The 15,234-nt window shown below is 40.1% G+C and overlaps 1 protein-coding gene across 1 annotated transcript in view; it reads right to left on the bottom strand.

Annotated features, from left to right (window-relative positions):
• ralgapa2 (Ral GTPase activating protein catalytic subunit alpha 2) overlaps positions 1 to 15,234 on the bottom strand; it is a 149,048-nt gene that overhangs the window by 32,804 nt on the left and 101,010 nt on the right. Inside the window, exons 38-39 of the mRNA XM_036150946.1 lie at positions 11,957 to 12,115; positions 4,684 to 4,811 (exon numbers count right to left, since the gene is read on the bottom strand). Of these exons, the coding sequence (XP_036006839.1) occupies positions 4,684 to 4,811; positions 11,957 to 12,115 (287 nt within the window). The remainder of the gene's footprint in view (positions 1 to 4,683; positions 4,812 to 11,956; positions 12,116 to 15,234) is intronic.

Genomic DNA, 15,234 nt, shown 5'->3' with positions numbered 1-15,234 from the left:
GTGTGTGTGAGAGAGGGAGGGGGGGGTTACTTGTGTGTCAAAGCAGAGGATGGGAACTGGGAGCAGTGTGCAAAAGCTATTGATTCCGTTCAGTAGGAAGGATATGTCTCTGAATCAAGGTCAGTTTTGCATTGTCTCACCTATTAGTAACTTGCCATCTCACAAACACACACATACACACTGACGCACACGCAGATCCATTTTTATCTTTTACAACGGCCCTATCACGAAAAGTGACAGACGGAGCATCAAACTCAAGTGCTTGTCGAAGAAAGAAATGAATCCCACCTTCTGGATGAGGAGATTACTCTATAGTGACAGCATGAACGACCTTCATACGCAGTAAATGGAATTGGACAGCGAGGCCATCCTGTGACTGACTGCTTTCAGGTGAAACAAACTTATCGGCTCTTTATTGCTACTATGGTGCACATTCTGGCTGAAGAAATAGGAAACTACCTAAACGGAGTTCAAAGAAATGTTTCAATCTAAATGTCTATGGAAACACACATTCTCCAGATTTCTAGACACGTTTTTTATTAATGTAAAATTTGTGATCAAACTTTTTTTTTTTTTACAGCCGCACCTTGAAATGAAAAATAAAAACTATTTTTATTTCAATGATTAAATTCAACTGATACACGGGTTTATGCCAGTTAATCTCTATGATTACAGCCACACCTAATTAAAATCCCCAAAATTCAGTTTTCTCATAATATCAAAACTTTACATAAGACTAATAAAAAAGCTATAAATAGACATTTGAATACAAAACTGCTATGTCATGGGCTAAATAATCATGTGAAAAAAAGCTGATTGAACAACTGTTCAGGGAATAATCACTGATAAACTCCAGGTTAGACAGGGCAGGCTGTTCACACCGTGCTACACGGAAACATATTTGTGAAAAGTTGACAGAAAGGAAAAAGCGTGGTAAACAAGAGAGGCACAAGCAACAGTGATAACTACAGTCTTGAGTGGACTATGATATTTTGCTGAAAACTCTCCATTAAAATCAGGGCTTCAAGAGCCGCCACAGACAGAGTGGACTGAGGTCCAGTGAGAGGTTTCCACAGTCAGAGATGATCTGGAGAGCCATGTAAACGGCAGGTGTTGGCCCACTGTGTTTTATCAAGTCCAAAGATGGTGTAGCCAAGTACCAGGGATTTCTAGAGCACCTCACCCTTCCCTCTGCCGACAAGCTTCAAGTAGAGGCTGATTTCATGTTTCAGTTGGACTTTCCTCCATCCCACACTGTCAATACCTGCTTTAATTATCATTTTATTGTCCTGTTTGATTAGGCAGCAAACTGACCTGACCTTAACCTCATTGACCATGTGTGGACTACTGCGAAAAGGAAGATGAGACTTAAAAGCTGCTGTTAAAGTAACCAGGGCTTCCTGAAGTTCTCAGCTGATCACCTCCATGCGTTGTTGCACAGATGCAGCAATTCATGCAAACACCATCCTGACAAAGAATTGAGCTCACCTATGGTCCAAAACAGGGTCTTACTTCTCAGTAAGCTGACATTTCTGCATACAAAAAACAGTTTTATTGGTCTTTTTTAATATGCCAATTTTCTGAGAAACTGAATTTAACAGAACCAAATTATTAACATCTTTCACTTTGTATTTAACAAATCTATAGAGTGAACGTTAAAAATGTTATTCAATATAAAAAGTATTATATTTTAGTTTATCGGAATGTGGTTGTCTGTGGGCTTGAATAAAACTTCACAGATAAGGCAATGTGATTTTAAAAATTGCCGAACTGTTTTTCTGACTTTTTACTGGCCTAAAATTCACAACGTTCAGCCTTGTTATGACCTGTTTCACCATCTGAGTAGTATCCATAATATAGATCCATAAGACTGTCTGTCAACAGTAAAGAGGGGCGTCATATTACTTTTGCCCCAGGTTAAACGGAAAGTGATTATGGAGGATTTACATGTAGCGCTCGGTGGTTGTGGGTCCATAGTTATGCTACAGCCCACTGAAGAAGAAGGTGTACTTTTCCATGGCAATGCAAAAAGATGCCACATAAGTAGCACCGGTTGTATAATTTTTTCATAGCTGTAAAAACAAAAAGAGCAAGTAAACGTGCTCAATATCTAACTGCAAACATTTGTTTAAAATATTTTAAGGAAAACGTTTGAGCAATTAATAAGATAAAAAGAAAAAAAAAAACAGCTATTAATCTTTAAGGAAGTAGCAATAAAAGACAAAAGTAGAGGAGATATTAACAATTATATTTCCTCACTTTATTCCCTACTTTCCAATTCAGACCTTAAACTCACTGGAAGCAAATTATATATTTTTCCGAACCTTTCAGAACTGTGTAGAAACCCAGTACACCAGGGCAAAAATGACTCAATAAAAATCTATAGTTTAAAAAAATAAAAACATTTTGTGGTCACTGGTGTTGTGAAGGATGGACCAGTTGAAGACCTGATGCTCTGACCACAAAGTCTATCAGATTTATATAAATAATTAATGATCTATGATGAGTGGTTTGTAAAAGGCTTGTGATAAGTTTGAGGCTAACGTTGTGTCCTGGCAGACGAAACTGATGAAACATGTGGCATAAAGTGCGACTAAAAGCTGTGCAGCACATGAAAAAAGTGCACCGAACAGCGCGGATTTAACAAATCAGCAGGAGAGAGGAAAAGGGGAGATGGATGGAAACAGGACATAATAGGAAAAGATATTACGAGGTGGTATCCTACTGAAAAACACTGTTGTCCATCTGTGTGTATTTTCCTGCAATGTTGCTGGTGGACATTTTTTAATATCAAATCCTATTAGCTTGAGAGATTCTGGGAGCGTTGCAGCCGACTGCTGGAGTCCTCTTGAGCCTTGTGACGGAGCGAGAGAGGGGGCTGCCTAGCCACACTGGCCTTTTATCTGGACACACAGGGGTCATATAGCTCCTCTTTGAAGAAATATTCTCTAATTACCTTGGAGAGTGGCCTCACAGGCAGAGAGCAGGCTGTGGATTGTTAAGGCATTGTGGAGGGGTAAACTAAGGATGAGGATTTTCTTCTTGCACAGAAAAAGGAAAAAAAAAAAACACACGCGCGCACACACACATTCTTGACATAAAAAAAAGCACACAGATTGTTGTTCTAACCTGTTATAGATAAAAAGCTGCATATCTAAAGAAGCAAAAAAGAAAACGCAAGAGGAAATTTTGAAAAAGAGTAGAGCAATGCACACCCAGTGACTTTAAAACAATATTTCCAGTTCCTAGTGCCTCTATTGGACTATCAGCACATGAAAGAATGTCAACTCTCCTAACAAAAAAAACAACAACAACAACCTTCTACTTATGCATTGCCATTGTCCTGACGAGCTCTCTAATTCAACATACAAACATCAGACCCAGAGATACTGATATTGGCGCGGTGCTTTGCCTGGCACACTTGTTCATCTCCTCTCTTGGAGTGTGTGAGGCCTGGCTGCCTATCAGTGCCAGACCTCCAGAGGCAGCGCTTATCTCCTCCCATAGATTGCGGCTTTGTGCTTATTGCTCCTCTGCTAAGGAATGCCAGGTGAAGCTGTGCAGCTCGACGCAGGCCTGTTACACCCCCCCACCCCAACCCCCGCCTCCCTTAGGCTCTTACCGGCAGGCAGTGGCCCCGCCACCTCTGCTCCCCTTCAGCTCTGGCAGAGACGGTCACACTGGGCTAATTCACTTGGCGTTGGGTAACAGACATCTGTCACTCAGGATGCCACAGGGGACACACAGACGCAGCCTGATACTGGGTTGGGGGGCCAGGCGATGTGATGCATTGTGAAACACACAGACGGATGCATACTTACACACGGGCAACACGGCGTAGGCTGCAGCTTGATTTGGGACCAACAGTGTTTGCGGCACGAGTATGAAACATTTAAAGGCAACAAGTTTTAGATAAACAAGTACCTTAAAGCGCACGGATAACAGACTTCCTCCCAAACCGAACGTCCTTTGGGGAGGTTTCTATAGCAACCGCAAAGGGGGACCAAACGGTTTTGGTGAGAAGGTGATGTACATGCAGTCAGAGGAGGAGCAGGGCGTTAGAGGAGATCGGGTTTCTTCCTCGAGGGGCCATCCCGATTCTGCCCCCCCCCATCTCACCCCGCCCCCCACAACTCCATGATGCCGGCATTCACATGCTAATTTATCTCCACTGGTAATTACACTCTCTTTAAACCAACTGACAACTACAGCTGGAGTCAGGCTCTTAACGGCACACTGTTGGATGGGTGGAGGGATGCAGGGGTGTGTGCGTCTGAATGCACTTACGCGTATTTGCTCATGGCGCTTTTATTTTGGCTCTCTTTTTCGGCCATAAAACGGTAGTGATAGATGATGACACATTATCTGTGCTCAAACCCAAAACAGCCCCACAAACCTCCCATTTTTGCTCCAGGCAGCGAAACAGCCCAGCCTAATAGTTATATGTAAATAAGGCAGCTCATAAAGATCACTGTCAGCACTCAGCTGTGTACACTGGCTAACATGACATGCACGCCACATGTCTCAATGAATTTACCCAGGAGGGTTTTTGGTCTCGCTATAAACTGAAGCGCAGGAAAGTTTTTACCTCGGTTGCTGGTCTATTATTATCCAGTGATGAGCTGTTCTCACACGGCATGGGGAAAAAGGCACGGTGCACTCAGGTGGAGATGCAAAGGATACAAGCTCTGGTAGAGAGTTAGCCGGGACTTGACAGCTCTGCTGGCATTGATACAAGTGGCTCGTACCAAACTTGGCAACAGTGTCCCAGTGACGATGGCGCCATTAAACAGAGGTCCAAAGAAAGGAACCTAAAGAAGTTCAGACAGGAAGAAAAAGAGAAACAAGAATTAGAACCCACCAAAAATCAAAAAAATGCATTTTTTTTAAATTAAAAGTAATTTGAGGCTAATAATATTTTGTACATTGCTCTGGAAAAGTATTTGCCCCCTGACCGGTTTATTTTTTGTCACACGTTATATGTCTCAGACCTACCTGAACCTATTTTTAAGACAAGAAAAACAACATAACCTGGCCAAAAAAAAAAAAAAAAGAATGTTTAAATAATGATTTAATTTTTTGAGGGTAAAAAAATAAAATAAAAAAATCAAACTAACCAAAGTATTAATTTACGAAAGTGATTACACCTTATACCCAATAAGTAGTCATGCCTTCCCTGACAGTATCAAGGGTTCTTGCTAAATGCCGCTACATACTACAAGAGAACTGAGACCATTTGTCTCGCTCCGGCAGCAAATTACGTAATTTTGTTCTCCCAGCCCTGTCTCTGAGGGTCTCCCTGCTTCCCTCTCGACACAACGTCGGGGCAGAACTTTTTTCTCATGGTGTGTCTGACTACTGGACAGGATTTAGATGGCCATGTTTAGGTTGGAGAAGAGGAAATGTCTCAAACATATGTGAACTGCAGTCGTGCAGTTTAAGCTCTGGTGGTTTAAGTGGTTGAACATGCCACTTCTGCTCACTTGCAGAGTTTACTCTATAAATTATCCAAGTGGGGCAGTCCCGCCCCCCGTAGTACTGCACATCGCCAGTGTTCAAAGTCTTTAGCCCCATTTACACTACCCTTTTTTAACCGATCCAAGCCGAGTTCGGACTGAGCTTGGATCAGTTAACCGTGACTTCTGCAGCTGAGCGTCTCGTGCAGTATGAATAAACGGAGCCAAAACAAACTTTTTTCATGTTCTTCCCACCATGACTACAAGAAACAAAAATTGTTCTCATGGAGTGTGTAGCAAGCTTCACTCACAAGATTTAGTTCTTCACGTCTCTGCGGAAGAATTTTGTCCCACTCTTTGTAGAATTGCTATGAATCGGCCATATTAGGAGTTCTTTTTTTTTTCAAGCATGAAGAGCAAGCTTAAAGTCACGTTACACTATCTCAATCAGGTTTAAGTTTGGACTTTGACTAGGCTACTCCCACCCCTTCCTTTATTTTTTAATTTCTAGGCTTTCAGAGGCAAACTTCATGGTTTGCTTTGGAACATTGTTTTGCTGTCCAGAATAAAGGCTCTCAGTGGGATTCGCTAGAGGCCTTAGAAATATCCTTAGAAATATCTTTGCCTTGGTTAAAGTAGTGGAGTGCTGCACTATGATATAGAGTTGAGTTTTTTTTTTTTCTTTCTCAGGGTTTCCCTTATCTCGCTTTCTGGTTGGCTAGACATCATATTCAACAGGCTGTGTGCTTGTTTGTCCTTGGGGGGCACCCACATGCTAGGATATAGGGATAAGACAATCTAACATGTTGAATATCCCCTATTTGAGATTGGAGTGGTCCCATCGTTAGACTGAGTGGGCCAGATCACTTTTAACACACACGGCAGGAATATCTCTTAAGATTGTCTTAAGGGCCAACCCTGATTGCCGGTGCATGTCGGAAGATAAGGATCGGGGCAAAAATTGGGCAAATTGTCCTGTTGTGTGAACCAGGCGTAACCCTTCCTAGACTAATACATATCTACTAGGGTTGTTCCGTATACCGTTACTAATTTGTTACCAGGGCACTGCGGCATTTAAAACGGTACTATACTGCATTTGGATAGTACTGGTACTTGCAGTGCTGCCAACAGCGTCTGCAATAGCACGGCGGCAGCTCTGAGAGGAAGAGGAGCAAATATAGCGACTTTTCTTTGTGTTGTTGGAGACTTCCAACAACTGCCGCTGATCCTGCCCTGATCTAAAAAGTGTAATGGTAATATAATTATTTTATTCCCTGAACCGTCTTTGCACTAAAATAAATCTCTGCTTGAAGATAGAGAGCAGTCGTTCCCCTGCGTTAAAACGCTTGGCTAAGGCTCTGTCTGTTGTTTGAGCTGATCACGTCACGTCAGATCTTGATAACTATCCAAGCTTTCTACCCATTCTAGATTTTTTTGTGTGCTAATATCCCAACTTTATTCTCATATCATCACTGCTTTATTCTGGCAATATTATGACTTAGACAATTTTTAATTAGTATATCAAAGTAGTGCCTGGTCCATGCACTTTTGGTTCAGACAAAATGTATTTATTTAGCGTGAGTTTGGGAGAAAAGAGATTTTGCTGCTACAATTGCTATCTTATTTTAATTTCAAATAATTGTATTTGTTCTCATTGTTCTAATGTAAAACTTTTAATTAATTCACACAGATTGATCTAAATTAGCTTTTTGTGTGCAATAAGAAAAGCCCAATATTTTTTTAAATTCTATTTCATTGTTCTAAAAGTGTTTTGAGTGCAATAAGCAAATGTTAGTGTTTTGAATCTTTTTTTATTTGTTTTAAAACTGTGTGCATTAGAAAGGCTTGTCTTTGTGGTATTTTATTTTATTTATTGATAGATATACTATTGTTCTAAGATTTTTATTAAAATAAAGTCAGTAATGATATGTTTTGTGTCCTTTTTTTAGTTGAAAAAGATTTGAAAAGAATCAAAATACATGTTGGTATTGTTATAAAACTAATATCTGCTTTGTGTCATCAGACAGGTTCAATTTAAGTTAATTCTTGACTATGGGTTTGACATCAAGCAGGCTTGGGTGTGGTTAGTCATGTTTAATTTAGCTTTTTGTTTTTAAAACGCAGTTAACCACAGTTAATAATGTAACAAAGTGGGCAATTAGTCTTTCACGTAGGGCAAGAGGGGTCTGATTTTTTTTTATCCATAAAGTAGTTTGAACATTGTGACAAAAAAAACTAAACAAATGCTAAAGAATTTTGTAAAGGATCAAATACTTCTTCACGGCACTGAACTTGGATTAAAAATATCCATGTATAGTTCTTCCAAACGGCTGCTCCATCTGTTTAGGGCAATGGATCAAGTTGAAATTGAATTTTTTTCCAACTTTGCATGACAACTACACATATTTAATCCGAATCAATGTTAGGTAAATGAAATTAAAATGACAATCAATGCTACACAATGCCCTCATATTGAGCTGCTGAACAAATACAAAAGGAGCAATATGAATTTTAGCAACAGCCCGAGTGTGTGTGTGTGAGTGGGTGGGGTGGGGGTACACGCGTCTGTTCATGCATATTGGAGGGGCCCTTAATCATCAGAGCTCAATAGTCATTGACCTGGAAGTTGACGTGAATGTCAAAGGGTTCCAGAAAGGTTCAACTTGGCAGTTCGGGCAGTTTAAGTGTCCAGTCAAATTAAACAATTTGCACAGTTTTTTCTAGGGATATTCCTCAAAAGTAAATAATAAACAAAGATTGTAATTACTCATTTGTTATATTTCTCTAAACTATTTATCAGAAATGTTAAGGGTTCCTAAAAAAACATAACATAATGAGAGGGTAAATAAATATTGCTGTGCATCCAAAATTTATCATCACTGGCTTCAGGAGTTTAGACATTTCACTGCCCTCTTTGAGGCCACACATCGAGCACAGCACTGCAAAGTAACCAAGATGAAAGCTAACCAACAAAGGGCAGTAACCACCTCTGAGAGCACATACCCACAGTGTGGGTAATAATGCACTGCTGGAGTAGAGGAGGACTGAAAGCCTTCAGACAGAAAACAGAAACATGTTTTAAAAATTCCCAGAAAAAAAAAAGAAAAAGAACAGGAAGTATAGAGATGGCACTGCATTAGCACATAAACAGAGACGATAAATTAAAACAGCATCGAGCTGTCTGAATACAGTTGAAGAGAACATGTGTGATCCCTGCTGAGGCTCAGCTCCATCTCAACAGGGATAGACCTGGCCACGGCGTACTGTGCTGCTTTAATACTGTAAATGTATAGCTGCAACACTAAAAGCAAAAGGCTTAATGTAAAAAGAAGGGGAGTAACTCTTTCTGTAAGTCTTATCTGTCCACGACTGACCACAGTGAACATATTAGAGCCTAATGCAATGTTTCCTCTGGTTTTATTTTTACTTTATCTTGGCCTTTCTGACAAGCTCATTCTCTCTGCTTTAGAATTAACTTTAGATTAGATTAGATTGTTTTTTTTTTCATTACTAAAATGTTTTGTAACCATCTGTGTCTTAGCTACCGTCACGCCCAAATTTCCACATTGAGAGGCAATAAAGGAATATCTTAATTATCAACAAGTCATCTCAACACAGAGGACAAGAAAAAAGTTATCCCAACATTTCTGTAAAGAATAATGATACTAAGCTCACTTGTTTTATGTGTCGTTAGAACATTTTAACTGCTTTGTGAATCCCAGCTAAGCCTGTGTTAGAACAGAGGAGGCTGTCCTGAAACTGCAGGCTGACAAAATATCACTCACTGTTTGAAATAAAAAAAAAAAAGTTTCTATATTGGGAGTTTTAATTTTACAAAAGGTACTGTTTCTTTATTTTTTTAATTAAACTTATGCAACTAACTGTGCTTTTAAATACACTAAACTAAACACTAAACTAAACTAAAAATGTCCATAATGTTTTAGCTATTTCTATTTCTAAATGAGTAATTGCCATATTTATTTGCAATCCAAGTAAAGATGAGTAAACATTTTTTTTAAATAAATTCAGCTTTTATTATAAAAGCTTTATTTTCATCTAAAATTTATTTTCCATTTAAATTTTTTTTTAAATCTGAATACATTTATTCTGGTAGAAAGAAACTTTCAAGATGAATTATTTTTCTAACATTTCCTGGTGGTATAATTATTGGCACAATTGCTGTTGACATTTTGTACTGTTCTATTTTGGCAATACAACAACCCTTAGTCAGCTCCTATAACAATTCACAAAGTTGATTCATACAGAAAGAAGTTATTGTCTGTTCCTCTTTGCGTAATCTCCCTAGATTTTAGAAAAGAGCCCACACCATCATAAGCCGCAGTTCCACAGACTCTACTTGGTTTGGGCGGCCCAGCTCCGCTCCTCCCAACCTGGTTTATCTCCAGCCTCCCACACACTGTTTGTGACATTGACACTTCAAAGGAAATGGGTAGAAATGGTAAAAAAAAGCCTTTACCATTTCAGCGGGGAGAGCTTTCAGGTGTTCCACGAGCACTAGCTGTTTTCAGCAGGCACCTATGCAAAAGCAGACTACTGCTCTCCCCGGCTGTTCTCTGTCTGAAAGGCCGCTGCCTTTTACCGCATGAAGTAGATGGATGGACACTTCAGAGACAAAACTTAACAACTTTTAGTGTGTGTAAAGTGAGAGAAACCTCAATAAATAGACAGATCTGATACAGTGCATCTGTGTATAGAAAGCTGAAATGCCTTTTTCTTTTCTTTCCTTCTGTCGTGGTTAATGTTTTGGAAATAGAAAAAGTATATTCTGGTTTGACCCACTCAGTTTACGGTGGTCCTTAATATTAATGTCGTTGCATTTCAGTTTTTCTGATCCTTTTCATTTCTCCATGATACTTGGCCAATCACTGAAAAGCAGTGTGTTCAATCAAAACTCTGCTCGAATGTGCTTGGTTTGACCTTACTGTTGAGTAGGGCTGGAGAAACCCAGGCTGGCCCTGAAATAAAAAAGCTCCTGAAACACTTGCCAGTGGGCGGAGCCGAGTGGTGCGTGGGCCCAACCGTGCCTGTGGAACTGGAGCTAAAGATAGTTCTAAACACCTAATTACTCTAAGATTTAGGAACTGCTTACTTCAGTTCCCAAACGGTGGACTTTGGAGATTTATTTTTTTAGATCAACTTGGGTTCTCATCCAGTCTGGTGGTCTAGTGGTCAGTGGCTAAAAGAAGTGTGGTCCTACTTTATGTCAAACATAAACCGAAAGCATAGATTAATAATTAAAAGTCCAACTAAAAATATGAAATACAAGCTAAAAAATGCTTAATTGTGGTACCAGTAGTTGTACATATTCAAATTTTGTGTAAAAAAACCCCAACAACCTTTCACTCAATAAATAGATTTAATGAAATGAAAATGTGATTCTTTTTCTAATTCTGCAGTTTAAGATCATGCCGTCCCTAGATTACTTTCCTTATTGCCGTGTGAAACTCCACTTCTTAAGGGGCGATGTTCTGCAAATTTTAGATGCATCTCTGTCTGAACACCCCTGAATAAAATAATAACATCATTAGCAGGTAGTGCTTTAAGTGGGTCGGTATGCAGCAGAACGCAGTACCAGCACCTCTAAATTTTACCCCTCAGCGTAGTGGGAGTTTTGTCTAGTGTGCAGTGCTTACCGGGACTTCTTCCCGCACCCCCCGACCTTCTGCCGACATCTCCACAGTTTACAGCCTACTCAATGATTAAAAAATAAATAAAAATCACCTCATAAGAAACCCATTGCCTTGGAGCACAAAGCTTGCCCTACATTCAAGTGGATATAGGCGCTTCGCATGAGAGAGGAAAAGCCGAGGAAAATTATCATGGCTGTGATGTTTACTAAAAAAGTCTTTCACTACACAAGAAATCTGAGGTTGGAGTCAGCTGGCATTAGCGCATCCAACAGGAAACCTGCTGCTACACAAACGCCTCGGTAAGAGCAAGTGCGGTGCTAGCCATTTGGGGGCCCTAAACACAAATGCTGTGTGGTGGCCCCACACAAGGAAATTAACAATAATACAGGATTCACCAGTGTTTTTCTCTTTATTTCCAAAATAACCTCTCAGTAATAAAGTTTTAAAAAACAGCTGCAACAACTAAGAGGAGAAATTAAAATCAAGAAAAAACATTAACCTAATTTAGTGTCAACAATGGTGCACTAAACTGCTCTTAGACTTGTTTTTTGTCCTGTTTTGTTTGATAAAAACCCCTAAAAACATCATAACTGTCTGACTTTCCAGAGAAAACTAAATGTGATCAAGACAAGTTTTTTCCTGAGAAAGGTTCATTAGGAGGAGCTCTTTAAAACCAAAGATCCTGAAAGTCTGCAGAACTGCTGCATTATATTTTACATTAACAGACTAACGCTGCTGTTCAGAATAAAATCATTTTTGAATCAGGACAGATGCAACAGGCTGCACATGGGATGCAGCACAGAAAAAAAGGTCATCAGTTATATTAAAACGCTATCAATAAATATTTACCTGAGGCTTCTTCATGATCTGGATAAAGTACATGTGATTCTTCATTGGGTAGATGATGATGAGCACGTCTCCAAAGTCCGTTGGGACGATGCCACGTCGGTAGTCCCTGGTGTGCTCGGACCACACGATGTGCACCTCGTCGTTGCCCAAGTGACGCAGCTGCCAATAAACACAAAAATCATTCTAATTAAGAGCCTTGCAAGTGCATGTTATTTCCACTGTTATGGTGATGAGGAAAGAAGGACAAATTTAGGAGGATTATTGCAAAAGACTGCTTTTCAAGTCTGTCTTTTATCACCACTAGAGACCCATCGACAAAACTGGAGATTGTTTTTTTGTTGAGTAATTAATGATAATAAAGAAAATCTACTTGCATGTAGCCAAAGGTGCCCAAGAAAATCTGTGAAACAATTTTTTGTACCTTTGCAAGTAGCAGGTGTAAGAGAAAACCAAAACTTTGTAAAAAAAAAACAACAACAAAAAAAACAATGGTTAACATTGTGTTTCAGGTCCTGGATTTGCCTCTTTTTATAGGTTTTTCATTACAAATTCAAATAGGAAACACAAAATAGCCAAAATTGCACTTTTAAAAAACCAAGTAATTCAAATCCAATTAACCTTCCCCATCAGAGCTTAAATTGCTTCCCATTTCCACTCTATTCATAAACACAAATGAAACCAGGCAGGACAAGAAGACGCACTTAAATGACAGGAAATAGGTTGACAGTAGTTTATAGAAGGTAAACAGCCAGCCCCCCCTCCTCCCCTTCTTATCAAAGGCAAACAGGTGAACAAAGTTACATTATATTCTCTTACAGGTTAAGATCATCTACGGTGCCTTTGCTTCAACATTCCCACCCCTTGAAGTACAGTATCTCCCATTTTGTCACGTTACGATTGCAAATGTCAAAGGATTGTATTTGAATTTTATATGATGGACCCACACAAAGTACTGCATAATTGTCAATTGGAAGAAAAACAATACACAGTTTTCCAAATTCCAAATCCGGCATTTACAAAAGAACACCAAGAAAGAAGCTATTGTTGAAAGAAAGTCCAGTTTGCAGTCAACCCAGGTAGGGGACACAGTGAAAAAGTGGAAGAAGGTGTTCTGATGAGAGGAGCCCAAGACTGGGCTTTTGGCATTTATTCTAAACACAGTGCGGTTGGAAACTAAATCCATCTCCAATCTAATTTATTTATAAAGCACATAAAAAAAAACCCACAAGTTTACTCAAAGTGTTGTACAAATATAGGATAAAATTGAAGATTAAAACCAAGACATAAGACAGACATGACAACACTTATAAAACAGTTACAATAAAAGACAAAATCAGCTCACACTATGTCGGACCCTAAATAAATTTAGACTGCACGTCACCCTGAAAATACAAACCCCACTGTGAAACACGGCAGTGTTGCATAATGCCGTGGGGATACTTTCATTCAGCTGGGAAGGTGAAACTTGTTAGAGTTGATGTGGATGGACTTACAAGGAAAACCTGAAAAAATGTGGCTCAACCTGAGACTGGGGCAGAGTCTTATATTCTGTCTTTCCAGCTACAAAACCCTAACACACATCTCCTTTACCTTCCACTTCACAGCACGACTTTGTGTCGTTCTATCAGATAAAATCCCAATGAATTACCCTGAAGTTATTGAAAACTTGTGACAAAATGTGAAAAACTTTACTGTATTAGCTGCTAGTCCAGCGATGTTGGACAAGTACTCCTTCAGATTTCGACTGAAGACACTGAGAAGTGAGCCTCCACTCAGAAGAAAACATCTGCCAATGTACTGTTGGCCTAATGAGCCATTAAGAAACATGCCCTTGCCAACAAAAAATGCAATTAGCACATTCTATTATAAACCCTTAATTATGGTAATACGGTAATCTTAAACAAATCCACGGCATGGTGATTACTGAAGCTCGCCAGTTCAGTCTGTCTGTCCAAGGATCAGCAGGTACCAGCCGGGTCAGTCACTGGGACAATTTCAGAGAAAATGTTGAATATGCATTTGCAGGAGACAATTAACACTGGGATGTTAATTTGGGTTAAGATATTAGCATTTGGATGAGCTGAATGACAAGTTTAATGAGGATGCTTATGCTCTAGTAAATCATCTTCAGCACAAATCCATTTACCCCCCCTGTTAATCACATCCAAATGTTTGAGACTTCTTTAATAAAATGTGATTCGAGTCAAAGGCTCTTGTCCAATTATCCCTTTTTGACCTCCCATCCAGCCACTGGGCTTGACACACATGGAAACAGAAAACCAGAGGACTCCAGAACAAAAGAGGCTCCTTATAAAAACAACCTGCAGCAGCCCAGTTAAGCTGTAGTGCCTGGGGGGGGGGGGGGGGGGGGGGGGATGGTGATAGCTAAGGCACCCGTCTAACTCACTCTTTCACACACATGCATATAAGAACTACATGGCCTGACCCCAACCCTGCAGGTCGTTTCCATAACCCTATTACTGAAACCAGCTGCTACTGCTGCAGCGAGCAGAGCACTAAAACCCACAATTGGATTCAGGAATTTGTGGTTCTCTCCCTTTTCTTTTTGGGGTTAGTTGCACCCCCCCCCCCCCTTCTATCATTTTGAAAAAGACAAATCTGCTCAGCAAGAGCTACCCCATCTGTATCTCCCAACGGTATGCTTCTATGGTTACAGCGGGTAAAGTGGGTGACTGCTGGACTAAGTGTTATTTTTAAATTGACAGAGAAACATCCTACTTGGACAAAGACAAAGCTTGTTTCTCATTCCAATTCTTCTTCACCCTCTTGTCTTTTTTTTTTCCCGAAAGGCATTTGCACCAACAGCCAGCCTGCCAATTTTTGTCAGACCTGTGGTTGGTGTGGGGGATCTGAGCAAGGTGAGCCAGAGCAATTACAGAAGTTACTGGTGAAATGTATGGTGATGGAGTAGCACCACCCTCCAGTGCCTCACTTTGGAAAAGAAAAGAGAAACTCTTCCTTCGAACTCTACTCTAATTTAAGCGGCCATAAGAGAAACTTCGGCATATGTTTGGAATAAGTTGTGTACAATTTTATAAAACAAGAGGGAGAAAGTCTGTTGAGAGCAGTATTGTGGTTGGATATGAGGAGAGCCTGATGAATTTCCCTTCCCAGCAGGGTACTGTATGAGAAGATTGGCAGTGCGGGCAGGGGCCTTGCGGCTCATTTCTCCGTGCTAACTGCTACCGCTGCACTAGTGCTTAGAATCCCACAGCAGAACCCAATCGATTGCTCCTGTGGCGGCAGCAGGAATTGGA

This window comes from Fundulus heteroclitus, chromosome 19, assembly GCF_011125445.2.
Source record: "Fundulus heteroclitus isolate FHET01 chromosome 19, MU-UCD_Fhet_4.1, whole genome shotgun sequence".
NCBI lineage: Eukaryota > Metazoa > Chordata > Actinopteri > Cyprinodontiformes > Fundulidae > Fundulus > Fundulus heteroclitus.
The sequence above is the reverse complement of the archived record's forward strand: the minus strand, read 5'-3'. Positions and strand labels throughout refer to the sequence as shown.